At 38.9% G+C, this 14,781-nt stretch overlaps 1 protein-coding gene across 1 annotated transcript in view; it reads left to right on the forward strand.

Annotated features, from left to right (window-relative positions):
- Positions 1 to 5,121: 5,121 nt before the first annotated feature.
- Positions 5,122 to 14,781, forward strand: part of LOC123825427 (phospholipid-transporting ATPase ABCA3-like) — a 306,670-nt gene continuing 297,010 nt past the window's right edge. Inside the window, exon 1 of the mRNA XM_045848811.1 lies at positions 5,122 to 5,277. Within this exon, the coding sequence (XP_045704767.1) occupies positions 5,122 to 5,277 (156 nt within the window). The remainder of the gene's footprint in view (positions 5,278 to 14,781) is intronic.

The following is a 14,781-nucleotide window of genomic DNA, read 5'->3' on the forward strand; positions in this document are numbered from 1 at the left end:
TTTCTGTACACCAACAGTGAAACAGCAGAAACAGAAATCAAGAAAAAAAATCTCATTCAACATAGCAAAAAGAAAAAAAATACCTAGTAATAAACCTAACCAAGGAGATAAAACACCTGTATTTAGAAAACTACATAACACTGAAGAAAGATATCAAGGAAGACACAAACAAATGGAAACATATACCATGTTCATGGATTGGAAGAATTAATATAATCAAAATGTCCACACTACCCAAAGCATTTTACACATTCAATGCAATTCCTATTAAAGTACCAATGGCTTATTTCACAGACATAGAACAAACACTCCAAAAATTTATATGGAACCATAAAGGACCCCAAATAGCTGCTGCAAATTTGAGAAAGAAGAGTAAAGTAGGAGGGATCACAATACCTGACACTAAACTATACTACAAGGCCACGGTAATCAAAACAGCCTGGTACTGGCATAAAAACAGGCACATGGACCAATGGAACAGAACAGAGAGCCCAGATATAAGCCCAAGTCTCTATGGTCAATTAATATTTGACAAAGGAGGCAGCAACATAAAATGGAATAAAAATAGCCTCTTCAACAAATGGTGTTGGGAGAACTGGTCAGCTACCTGCAAAAAAATGAAACTAGAGCACCAACTTACACCTTATACAAAAATAAATTCAAGGTGGATAAAAGACTTAAATATAAAAAGTGACACCATTAAAGTCCTAGAGGAGAATGTAGGTAGGAAAATCTCAGATATTTCATGCAGAAACTTTTTTACTGACATGTCCCTTAGAGCAAGGGTGACAGAAAGAAAAGAATAAACAAATGGGATCTCATCAAAATAAAAAGCTTCTGCATGGCTTAAGAAAACAGTATCAAAATAAAAAGAGAACCAACTGTATGGGAAAACATATTTGCCAATGATACCTCAGACATGGGTTTAATCTTCAAAATAAATAGACTGACAGTGACCAAAGGGAAGAGAAGAGGGAATTTCAAGGGAGAATGGGAAGGGTTTACAGGGACAAATTGAAAGGACACATGGACAAAAACTAGGGGGAGGGTGGTATTGGGAGGAAAGCGGGGAAGTTTGGGTGGGTGGGCTGGAATGGGAGTAAAGGGGAGAAAACTGTACTTGAACAATGATTAAAGTAAAATAAAAAATAAAAAAGAAAGGAAAAAATATTTTTAAAATATATTTTATTGATTATGCTATTACAGTTGTTCCATTTTCCCCCTTCACTCCCCTCCACCCTGCACACCCTCTCCCACCCACATTCCCCCCTTTAGTTCATGTCCATGTGTCATAAGTCCTTGAGCTTCTACATTTCCCATACTATTCTTGCCCTCCCCGTGTCTATTTTCTACCTACCATCTATGCTACCTATTCTCTATACCTTTTCCCTCTCTCTCCTCCTCCCACTCCCCTGTTGCTAACCCTCCATGTGATCTCCATTTCTGTGGTTCTGTTTCTGTTCTAGTGGTTTGCTTAGTTTGCTTTTAAGTGTGGTTGTACCTAACTGTGAGTTTGATGTCTTTTTTACTGTTCATATTTTTTATCTTCTTTTTCTTAGATAAGTCCCTTTAACATTTCATATAATAAAGGCTTGGTGATGATGAACTGCTTTAACTTGGTCTTATCTGAGAAGTGCTTTATCTGCTCTTCCATTCTAAATGAAAGCTTAGCTGGATAGAGCAATCTTGGATGTAGGTCCTTGCTCTTTCATGACTTGGAATACTTCTTTCCAGCCCCTTCTTGCCTGCAAGGTCTCTTTTGAGAAGTCAGCTGACAACTGAGGGGAACTCCTTTGTAGGTAACTGTCCCCTTATCTCTTGCTGCTTCTAAAATTCTCTCCTTCATTTTTACCTTGGCTAATGTAATTATGATGTGCCTTGGTGTGTTCCTTCTTGAGTCCAACTTCTTTGCGACTCTCTGAGCTTCCTGGACTTCCTGGAAGTCTATTTCCTTTGCCAGAATGGGGAAGTTCTCCTTTATTGTTTGTTGAAATTACTTTTCCTCTTGTTTTTTTTTTTCCTCTTCTCCTTCTGGTATCCCTATAATTCAGATGTTGGAACGCTTAAAGATGTCCTGGAGGTTCCTAAGCCTCTCCTTTTTTTTTTTTTTTTTTGAATTTTTATTTCTTCATTGTTTTCTGTTTAGTTGTTTCTTTCTTCCTTCTGGTCCATTCCATTGATTTGAAACCCAGTTTTCTTTCCATCACTATTGGTTCCATGTGCATTTTTCTTCATTTCACTTAGTGTAGCCTTCATTTCTTCATCTAATTTGTGACCAAAATCAACCAATTCTGTAAGCATCCTGATCATCAGTGCTTTTAACTGTGCATCTGATAGGCTGGCTATTTCTCGGTCACTTAAAAGTACTGACCACGGAGCTTTCAATTCTGTTTGAGCCATCTTCTGCCCCCCCACCTTTGGTCTGGTTGCGCCTGTTATGCATGAGGGGGGAGCCCTAGGTGTTCACCGGGGCAGAGCACCCCAGTTGCTGGGTTGTGACGTTGTATGTGGGGTCAGGGTCCGAGGGGGAACAATGTTGCCTGCTCCACTCTCTCTAGGACTTCAGTCCCCTCTGCCACTTCCCACAGGCAGATTGGGCCCTTCTGGTGCTGGCTCCCGGGTGGGTGGACTTGTGTACTTTCTTGGACTTTGTCGGTCTCCCCAAGGAGCTCTCCTGTGAGGCTGGGAGATTCTCCAGGCCTCAACCCCCACAGGTGTTTTCAATTGGTGCTTTTAGGTTTTATTTCCTGGCGCTGGGTCCCTGGGTTGCAGTCTGTGTTGCTGCCCATTTTTGCCTAGTTTATCTGCGTGCAAATGTGTGACTGTGGACAGCCAGCTGCCTTGCGCACCTCACTGGGTCTGGTCATTGCCTCCCGTGCCCAGGGTCTGCCACCGGATCCGTCAGCTGCCCCTGTGCCTCTGGAGTCCACCAACTGCCGCCAGCACCCTGTGTGCCCACATCCACCAGCCACCACTTTTTCCTGCCAGGACCCCTCGACCCCTCTCCGTAGACCTCCAACTCTGCCCCTCCTTACTGGTCTGGATGCATGGTTGCCAGGCTTCCCTTCATTTCATTTCTCTCTGTTCTGGTTGTTTTTTTGTTTCTAAATTTTTGGTGTCCTTAGTTTTGGTTGTGTGAGGAGGCACAGTGTGTCTACCTATGACTCCATCTTGGCCGGAAGTCTATTTTTAAAAATATTTTTAAATTTATTTTTAGAGAGAGGGGAATAGAGGGTAAAAGAGAGGGGGAGAAACACTGATGTGAGAGAGAATCATTGATCAGTTGCCTCTCATATGCACCCCAACCAGGGACTCAACACACAATCTAGGCCTGTGCCCTGACCAGGAATCAAACTAGTCACACTTCACTTTGCAGGATGATGTCCAACCAACTGGTCCACACTAGTCAGGGATTATTTGTGAATTATTTCAATTTATTTTTTTATCCCAGAAAGGATAACCTGAAAGACTGGCCTTTGCTTTTTTAGGCTGTCTTTTCAGGTGTTTCCTCTCTTCCTTTGGGGAAAAAAAGATTGAATGGGGTATGGGACACAAGATTGCACTGATGTGAAAACTTATGTTTAATATTTCAAATTATTACCTAATATAAGAACTAGAGAAAAAAATGATCTTATGCATCAAGTGGTTCTTTGTTCACATTCCCTCCCCCATCTGACAAAACAATTATGCAGATGCATTAAATAGAATTCAAACCTTACAGACATAAGTATTGTGGAATATGGTAAGTCTCCCATATCCCATTTTTGAGAGACAAATGCTGTCAAGGAATTAGTGTATATCCTGCCATTTTCTTCTCTCTATATATAATAACATTCATATTTTTACTAAAAAGCATTTCTATCACATACTGTTCTGCAACTTTTCACCTTTTATAATATATCATCTTTCCATGAAAGTACAGTGTTTTTCCTCTTTATTAAAACATAAATAGTATTTCATTGAAGGGATTGCCATGATTTAGTAATCATTCCATCTGTTTCCACTTTAACATTGTTAAATATTCCTGGGGTGGGGGGGAACAACCAAACCTTTCTCAGTTGAAAATCACTTGGATTGATATGGGTTTAACTTTCTAAGAAACTGCTAAAGCTTTCCAAAGTATTTGGACCATTTTGTACTACTACCAGTAATCAATGAGATATTTCATTCCATATCTTCTCAAATAGTTGGTACTATCAATCTTTTAGCCATTCTAATGTGTGTGCTCAGGTATCTCATTTTGGTTTTAAGTTCACTGATGAAATACAACTTAATACATAGAGTGTTGAGTTTTTCCACTGTTTTTTTTTAAGATTTTTTTAAGGGCAGTTTTAGGTTCACAGCAAAATAAAGGGGAAGATATAGAGATTTCTCACATACCGCTTCCTCCTACACTTGCATAGCCTCCCTCATATTGGTACAGGGAGATCTAGGATGGGGGATCTGATATAGATCACTGGGGAGAGGGAAAGAACCCCTGGGTGGCATGGGAGAGTCCCAGCCCAGGAGAAAGGAGGGATCAGTAAATGCTGGAGCTGGAGGGATTGAAGTCTTATAGCAATGCATGACATATTTTCCAATCCTCCAGGCAGCACAGGAGAAGCTGCTTCTCTGGGCAAAAGGTAGAAAAATCAACATGGCAGTGTCATGTTTCCCTTGTAACTGAGCAGCAGCGTGTGCCTGACATAGCAGGAGGAAGCCCACACAGAGTTTGTTCAGGATGGGGTCACAGTAATATGTGTACAGTGGAGAATAATGTAGTGGCACAGGGAGGTGCTGACCAGCCAGTCTAGCCCACAAGATTGGCTAGAAAGTGTGATGCTTCTGGAATGCATGGAATTTTGGACCTGGAGATTTAAACACAGGGTGGACAGAGTCTTACCCCTTCTACTTCCCATCACTCTCTTGGTTGGCGGCAAGCATGTGCTGAGGCCAAGTCTCATGCACTGGGCTGAACCCCAGGGATGTGTGCCCTGGCAGTGGCCTGAAAGATGCTGTGGCTTCGCACTGCCTGGATGGTCGTGGACTGTACCTTCTCTTTCTCTGAAATCAGTGCACTGACAAGTGGGCCAGAGTGCTCACTGACCTGGGGTACTGGATCAACCTCTGGTGCCTGGCCCCATGGATGGAGTCCTTCTAAATGACCAGCTGCAGTGGTCAGCAGCAGCCTTGGTCTCCAGTGAGGGAAACTGCAGTGTGGTAATGGTGGTGCTGGCCCCACAAGGGTACACTCCAGGGAGGAATTCTGAAGCTGGAGAGCTTCCACCTAGTAGCCTGGTACTCCAGAAGGAGTAATGTAATAATGGAAAGGGATCTCTGGGCATGGATTTAGATTTCAGTCTTTTGGGGAACAAGGGAGTTTCTGTGTTTTGCAGAAGAGGTTGGCCTGGAGCCTGGGAATCCCCTGCTCCCCCAAATTCTGCAATATTCCCCACCAACCTTTGTTTTATGCCCATGTTCAGTGGTGAGCAGACAAATCCCGCTTTAGTTGGGTAACAACACCACACCCTTACTACAGTGGTATTTTTTTTTTTACAATTGATGAACCTACATTCAGATATGAAAATGATAAAAATCATCCACAATCTATAGTTCACACTAGAGTGCACTCTTGTTACTTTACATCTGTGGGTTTGGACAAATGTATGATAATGTGTATCCATTATTATGGTCTCAGAGTAGTTTCACTGTCCTAAAAATTCTCTGAGTACCACCTATTTATTCTCCCCACCCCTAAACTTTGGCAACGATAATGTATTTACTATCTTCACAGCTTTGCCTTTTCCATAATGTCAGATAGTTGGAATCACACAGTATGTAGTTTTTCAGATTGGTTTCTTCCACTTATATGCATTTAAGTTTACTCCATGTCTTCTTATAGCTTGATAGCTCATTTCTTTTTAGCACTTAATAAATATTCCATTGTCTGGATGGACCACAGTTACTTTATCCATCACCTACTGAAGGATATCTTGGTTGCCTATAGGTTTTGGAAACTATGAATGAAGCTGTAATAAGCATCCTGGTGCAGGCTTTTACTGGACATAAGTTTTCAACTCCTTTGCATAAATACTAAAGAGTGTGTTTTCCAAATTGTATGGTATGAGTTTGTTTAGTTTTGTAGTAAACCAACAACCTGTTATCCAAAGTGGCTATACATGTTACATTCCCATCAGCAATGAGTAAGAGTTTCTATTGCTCCATATACTCTCTCTCCAGCATTTGGTGTCAGTGTTTTAGATTGTGATATGCTATCTTATTGTTTTATGTTGCATTTCCTTAATTATATATAATGTAGAGCATTTCTATATGCTTGGTTGTTGTCATCTGTATGAAAAAAGGCATATGTACCTTCTGTGGTTGAGGTGTCTGTTAAGGGTTGTAGTACAGTTTTTTTTTTAATTTTTCTTGTGCTTTTTGACTGTATATATTTTTTCCAGATCTAATAGATATATTGGACACATAACATTGTATAAGTTTAAGGTATACAATGTAATGATTTGATATAAGTACATATTGCAAAATGATTCCAAAACTCGTTTAGTTAGCACATGAGAACTTTTAGCTTTATTCTCTTAGCAACTTTTAAACATATAATACAGTATTATTAACTATAGTCATCATGCTGTACATTACATTCCCAGAATTTATTAATCTTACAATTGGAAGTTAGCAAGCACTTTTTGACCACTTTCACCCATTTTCCCCACCCTGGCAACCACAAATCTATATTCTGTTTCTATGAATTTGGTCTTTTAGATTCCTCATATAAATGATATTACACAGTATTTGTCTTCCTCTGCCTGACTTATTCCACTTAGCATAATGTGCTCCAGTGTTATACATCATATTGAAAATGTCAGGATTTCCCTTTTATGCCTGAATAATATTTTTCTGCATATGTGGGGTCTGTTCAGAAAGTATCTAGCCACGTACTATGAAACATAGAGACATTTATTGCAGAAGATTAAAGATACAAGAAACACTGTACATAGGACAATGACACCTCGGTTTCCTTCAGGTAGGCACTTTGGGACCTCACACAGTTCTCCCAGCATCTCTTCCACTACTCAAAACACTCTGCAAAATTGCCCTCAGCTGCCCCATTGTATTTCCATGAATCTCATCAACAGTCCGAATTCTCTTCCCTTTCAAAGGTGATTTTAGTTTTGGGAAAAGCCAGATTTCAGTTTTGGGCACCAAATATGGGCTGTATGGGGGCTGAGTCACCTGGGTGATTAGATGTTTTGCCCAAACTGCACAAGACATGGTGCATGAGCAGGTGCATTGTCTAGATGAAGCTGCCAATCATCAGTTGCCATAGCTGCGGCTGTTTGCATCATATTGCATCTCTCAACCAACAAATAAAATTGAGGTAGTACTCGTTATTCATTGTTAGGCCTGGAGGAACATATTCATGATGGATAATACCTTCCCAATTAAAAAAAAAAAACACAGTTAACATGGTCAGGATCTTGCTGTGACTTTGCTGCACTTTCTTCAGGTGTGGAGAAGCAGATGACTTCCATTGGGATTACTGGGCCTTCATTTTGGGATCACAGCCAGAGAGCCATCATTCATCTTCGTTATGGCCTTCTTTAGGAAATCTGATTTATTTCTAGAGTTTTGACTCAAGTCCTTAGCAACTGCAGTACAATGTTCATTCTGTTCTGATAATAGAAGCCACAGAATGAATTTGCCACAACATGTTTCATACCAAGATCCTGCATCAAAATCTCAGAAACAGTAGTTTTTAGACTCCTCAGATCAGCTTCTAGTTCATGCACTGACAGTCACTGATCTTTGTTGATTGCAGCCCATACATGTTCAACATTCTCAGGTATTTTGCTTCTTGTGGGCCTTCCAAAACATGGATCACTTTCAACAGATTCTCCACTATCTTTAAAGCATTTGTGCCACACTTTTATTTGCACTAAACTCATTACATCATTCCCAAATAGTTTCTGCAGAAGAATGTGCAAGCTGAACACAGAATTTGATGCATATTCTTTGCTCTTCTGGCTCAGACACTTTGAATGCAATGGTCAATATACATGCTCACTCAATGGCATCTACCACCCTCTCTTTGTTGATACATGAGCATTCCAGTCCATTCGCCCTGGCTGCCAGGCTACATTGATGTTGCTCAAACCATTCTCATTATATTAACAATGGCTGGACTATATATATATATATAGTGGGACCCCTAAAACTGTAATTATCTTCTGGAGAGTGGGCTCCTTGTAGTACAGACTTCCTCACTAGTGTTCTAGGAACACATCTGTATTGGTGTACCAGCTGGTGCTGTGAGAGGCTGCATTTGGCTTCAGTGAATTTCTTTGAAGATTCCTTCAATGTATTTGCCCATTTCATGATGGGTGATTTACGAATACATCTGCTCACACTGCAGTGAGTGTTGCAGTGAGGGTTCAGCAGTTTTTAAAAAGATTTTATTTATTGATTTTTAGAGAGAGGGAAAGGGAAGGAGAAAGAGAGGGAGAGAAATGTCAGTGTGGGGTTGCCAATCACATGTCTCCCACTGGGGGCCTGGCATGCAACCCAGGCATGTGCCTTGACTGGGAATTGAATCAGTGACCCTTTGGTTCACAAGCTCATGCTCAGTCCATTGAGCTACAAGAGCCAGGTGTAGTGTTCAGCAGTTTTTGACCAAAAAATGGCATTACCCACATGCCCCACCCTCTCTATTCATCCAATGTCACCCCAAGTGACTTTTTTTCCTGGATGAAAATAATCCTCAAAAGAAAACGTTTTGCCATTGTGGAAGAGGTGAAACAAAAAATGGCAGAAGCACTGAAAGGCATGAAAATCAACCAAGTTCAAAAACTGTTCTGAACAGTAGAAAAAGTCTCAATAACTGTACTGCATCAAATGGAGAGTACTTTGAAGGTGACTGAAGTTTAAACATATGAGAGTAAATACACAGATTTTTAGAAATAAATTCCAGTTTTGGGTGTCACCCCTCATATCTAGGTATAGATATAGATATACACACAGACATAAATAGGTATAGACCTATAGATATAGATATACATTTTCTTTATCCATTTATCTGTTCGTAGACATATAGGTTGTTTGCCTGTCTTGGCTAATGCAAATAATGCTACAGTAATCATGGAAGTCAGTGCAGATATTTTTTCGGAGGTAATGATTGTTTTCCTTCAGATATATATACCTAAAAATGGAATTGCTACATCACTGATAGATCTATTTTTAATATTTTTATTTATTGATCTTAGAGAAAGAAAGATAGAGAGGTGGGGAGAGAGACAATAATTTATTGTTCCATCTATGCATTCATTGGTTGATTCTTGTATGTGCCCTGACTGGAGATCAAACTCACAACCTTGGCAAAGCAGGACAATGCTCTAACCAACTAAGCTCCCTGGCCAGGGACTACTTTTAATTTTTTGAGAAATCTCCATACTGTATTCCATAGTGGCTGAACTAATTTGCTTCCTTGCACAGGTTGGGTCATGAAACAGGCTCCATAGTCAGTAGGGCTCACCGCCTGTGGACCCAAATGAAGCACAAGGGCCCACTGGTCTCCCTGACCAGATGAGGGCACCCATTCAGCTCAGCTCCATTCTGGCATTTTCATAATGGTGTCTTGTCTATGGATTATTACTAGTTAATTTTATTATGAGGAGGAATGATTATGTCATTATTCTATATAAGATTTTTTATTAAATGTCTGTTCAAGTTTATTTTTTGTTTTTAAAGTTTGGGTTGTTATCTTTTTATTATTGGCTTGTAAAAATACCTTATATATTCTAGATTCAAGTATTTTGTTAGATATATGTGTTGGAAATATTTTCTCCCCTTCCATGTCTTTTCTCATTTTTGCAATGGTAGTTTTTGATGAGCAGAAGTTTTAGATTTTGATGAAGACATGAAGCCCTTTTTAATGATTTGTGCTTTTTTCTCTCTGCTTTAAAAAATCTTCTCCTAGGTCACAAAGATATTTTCCTATCTTTTTCCTAGTAGTTTAGTTTCTCTGCTTAGGTATAGGAGCCCCTCTTCCTCCATCCTTTGAATTCCTAATCTAATTCCTCTTTGTGAAATTTTTAAACCTTTTATTTTTTTGCTTTGAAAATGATAAGTATAGTTATTTTAAATTTTGCTCCTGATAGTTTTGGCCCAGATTCAGAAAAATTGCTTGTATGAACAGGATGATATTATTTTTCCCCAGAAAGGATATATTTTTTATGCCAGGCACCTGTAGGAATTTGTGATATAGGATAACCGTCACCTAGTATCAAGAACTGAAATTATTTGAAATTGGGCTGCAATCCCTGTGAAGGCCACTGTGCTTCACATTCATTATTATTTGTAAGATATGCTTCCCATCATTTGCCATGAGTTTCAACTCTTCCTGGTAGCCTCAATTATTTAAGTCAAGTGTTTAAAGTTATATAGTTAGTGGTAGTGCTGGACTGTCAATTTAGACAGTCTGTCCTGTGATCCCGGGTTATCAACAATCTACCATGCCACACACACACCATGAAGGAAGAGTTTGATTTGTTTTGTTTCCCATTGTGCACCCACACTTAACATGGTATATAGTAGATATTCAGAAAAATATATTCACTAAATATAAAAATGAATCTGCTCCCATGAGCAATGTTGTTAATGTAGGTATTTCCAATTTCACAAATTATTGCATGGCATGTTGGCCTTACAAGTGTCATAGGATTTTATGTATTATTCTGGGTGTTTTTTGCTGATAGTGATTATTTATATTTTGTATTATTTCTGAATTAGTATTTTGATAAGAAGTGGGAAAGCTACTGACAAAATTTACCTGGAAACTTACATTAATAACTCATAGATCATTGTGCTTCAAGGTTTTTCACAAATTAGAAGCTTAATAGATGCTGAATAAATGAAAAATGTAGGGATAAACAACTTTTTAAATATTCCAAATGTTTTTTTCTTGTCATCTTTTATAATTTAACAGAAAATTAAGTATTTCAAATATAAGTAATTATCTAAAATTTACATCTTGTTAGATAATATTAATTTTTAAAAAACCTTTATTTCCTCCATAGTTGAAGAATGGACTTGTTGGGATTAAACAAATTTATGGTTCTTCTCTGGAAGAATTTTATTTTAAAGGTAAGTTAAGCTATTTATAGGACTTTTGCAACATCTAAGACATCATAATGGGAAAATTCTGATAGCCCCATCACTGTATTTCAATTCATACTATTGTAGTTTTCTCAGTTCTAGAATTGGGATTATCTCTTCTGCATATGTAGAGTCCTCATATGGTGAAATGATAGCAGACTAACTCATAGAAAAAAGAAGAAAAAAAGCCCAGGAAACTGCTGCTAGTATATGTTGAACTTTTGGGGGGGGGGATTATATCTTCTTTTATGAAGTGCCTGTTAAAAGAAAATAACTAGCCATTTGCAAAGTTAATATACTCTTAGGATAATTAACAATCTTTTTTTGTCATCTCCTAGAGAAGGCAGTTCATTGCTATAGTTGTTGAAATCATCTTGATATTACTGTTTGCTGGTGTGCTTTTGTTAACACGCAAGTTTATGGTTATAAAGAAGAGTGGACCTTTCAACTACTCTCTCCAGCCTGTTGATAAGTTGCCTGCATTCCTCAGAGGGATCCCTTCTTCTGGACAATGGGAATTTGCTTTTGTGCCTTCCAAAAGTGTTGTGGTGAAGAATATCATTGAAACTGTGAAAAGGGATTTACACTACAATTTTAAAGGTTAGATATTAAGGTTTTTTGAAGAAAAAAAAAAGCATTATTAAATTGTTTCAGTGAGGACACACTTACAACCTTTTTACTGGGTATAATCTTTTGAGTGAAACATTGTAGGATACCCTCCTTATAACCATGAAGTAACCCCCTAAGTATAAAATTATAAACCTTTTTAAACTTGAGGGTTAAATTTACATAAAAATATTTACTCCTAGATCCCAAAGCAAGTAGTAGTATTTTTAAGTATATGGTATTGATTGTGCTATTACAGTTTTCCAAATTTTTCCCCCTTTAACACTGCACACCCCAGCCCTCCAGTATTCCCCTGCCCTTAGTTCATGTACATGGGTTGTATATATAAGTTCTTTGTTTCCTATATCATTTTTATCTCTCCCCATCTATTTGATGCTTACCACTTATGCTTCTTCCTCCCTGTACCTTTCCCCCCATATTCCTCCCTTTCCCCTCCCCACTGACAACCTTCCATGAGATCTCCATTTCTCTGATTCTGTTCCTGTTCTAGTTGTTTGCTTAGTTTTTGTTTTATCATTTTTCTTTCTTTTATTTTTTTAGGTTTATTTGTTGATAGTTGTGACTTTGTTGTCATTTTACTGTTTATATTTATGACCTTCCTTTTCTTAGACAAGTACCTTTAACATTTCATATAATTGTGGCCTGGTCATGATGAACTCCTTTAACTTGACCTTATCTGTGAAGCACTTTATCTGCTCTTCCATTCTGAGTGATAGCTTTGCTGGATAAAGTAATCTTGGATGTAGGTCCTTGCCTTTCATAACTTCAGATACTTCTTTACAGCCCCTTCTTGCCTGAGGTTTCTTTTGAGAAATCAGGTGGTAATCTAATGGGAACTCCTTTGCAGGTAACTCTCTCCTTTCCTCTTGCTGCTTTTAAGATTCTCTTTGTCTTTAATCTTCGGTAACTTAATGATGCTGTGCCTTGGTGTGTTCCTCTTTGTGTCCAAATTCTGTGGGACTCCTTGGGCTTTCTGGACTTCCTGAAAGCCTATTTCTTTCACCAGACTGGGGAAGTTTTTCTTCATTATTTGTTCCAATAAGTTTTCAATTTCTTGCTGTTATTCTCCTCCTTCTACCATCCCTATAATTCGGATATTGGAACATTTCAGGTTGTCCCAGAGGTTTGTAAGCCTCTCTTCACTTTTTTGAATTCATGTTTCTTCATTCTGTTCCAGTTGGATGTTTATTTCTTCCTTCTTGTCCAAACCATTGATTTGAGTCCTGGTTTCCTTCCTGTCACAGTTGGTTCCCTGAATATTTTGCTTTATTTCATTTTGGTTATCTTTCATTTGTTCTTTCATTTTTCAACCAAGCTCAATCAGTTTTCTGAGCATTTTGATTACCAGGGCTTTAAATTCCCCATCACATAGGTTGGCTATAGCCTCCTCCCTTAGCTCTCTTTCTGGAGTTCTGCTCTGTTCTTTCATTGTGGCCCTATTTATTTGTTCAGGGTTCCCTTTAAGTTGTAAGGGGGAGAGGACTTAGATATTCACCAGGGAAGGGCAACCCTTCTTGCTGTGCAGTGGACCTGCTTGCGGGAGAGGGGCCAGAGCAGGAACAATGCAAATCCCCTGCTCTTCTCTAGCCCACTTTTCAAAAAACTCTCGTGTGAGACTGGGAATTTCTCTTGCAGAAGCAACCACTGTAGTCCACAGGAAGCTCTTAGTCTCAGTTTCCTCCTAAGTCCACCCCTCCTGTGCAGCCTGCCATCTCAAGGCAGCCAGCCCCCCCACCCCCAAATAGTCCACTTCCTTGCTTTGGTTTCTTAACCAGCCCTGCCCCCCAGGTCTGCAGCCTTCCCATGGTTCTCTCTGTCCACCGCCTTACAGGTCTGGTTGTTCTATTTGACTGTTTCTTTAATTCTGTGGTTGTCGGAGTTCCATGAAGTTTGATTTTCTGCCACTTTAGATTGGTTGTTATTCTCCTTTTGGTTCTGCAAAGACACAAGGGGTTTCTACCTATGCCTCCATCTTGGCTGGAACTCAAAAGTAGTAGTGTTTTAAAATTAGTGGTTAGTTTATATTATTCTAGTGTATTATCCAATTCTGAGATGCTTACTTTTTCTTGTTTCTGGTTGTGCTGTTTAAACCTGTGTAAGTAGAACTGCAGGGGTGTCAAGATGGTGTGCAGGAGGTACTCAAAGGCATCACCTAGGTGTGAGACTCATTCCAGATGCCCACTCAGTGGTCGGCTATTTTAAGCATTATTTATATAAAAATGTGGCTTGAGACCTATAGGAAGGCTGTATAGAAGTATTATAAAAGTTCTCCACTAGTCACTTACCCTCACTTTCTCAACTCAACTTCTCTCCTGTTTCTCCCAGAGATGAAAATCATCAGAAACTTTTTGTGGATCTCTCCAGTGCCCCTTTTCTTTACACAAATATATTTATTCAGTACTGTATTTTTTCTTTTTGTTTTTTATTATATCTGAAGTCAACTTTACTCATTATTTATTTTTTTATTGTTTATTTACAGTTGTCCCCACTTCCCCATTATCTGTTCAATCTTGTTTTTTTCTCAAGGGATTTGTGAGTCCTTGAGAGTAGATGACATCTCAAAACATTTATTATAGTTGTTCAGGTACAGTTGTCTCCATTTTCCTGCCAATAATTACCTCAGCCCCACCCACCCACACCTCCCACCCTCAATCCTACCCTTCTTTGGCTTTGTCCATTGATCCTTTATACATGTTCCTTGATGACCCAACCCCTTCTGCCACCCATTACCTGTACACCTTCCTTTCTGGTTACTGTCAGTTTAGTCTTTTTATTTTTTTTTACTACAATTTTTTATTTATTTACTTACCTATTTTTTCTGGTGGTTACATGGCTCTTAACTTTAATCTTTCAATGCAGTAACAGATAATTATATATTCTATTTTATTTATTTACTTTTTAATGTTATTGTTGTTCAAGTTCAGTTTTATGCCTTTTCCCCCCACCACTCTGCCCACCCCAGCCATCCCCACCTCCCTCCCCTAATTCCAACCCCCACCCCTTAGT

The sequence above is a fragment of the Phyllostomus hastatus genome, unplaced genomic scaffold (assembly GCF_019186645.2).
Source record: "Phyllostomus hastatus isolate PE091 unplaced genomic scaffold, TTU_PhHast_1.1 phas_contig_64, whole genome shotgun sequence".
NCBI classification, from domain to species: Eukaryota; Metazoa; Chordata; class Mammalia; order Chiroptera; family Phyllostomidae; genus Phyllostomus; species Phyllostomus hastatus.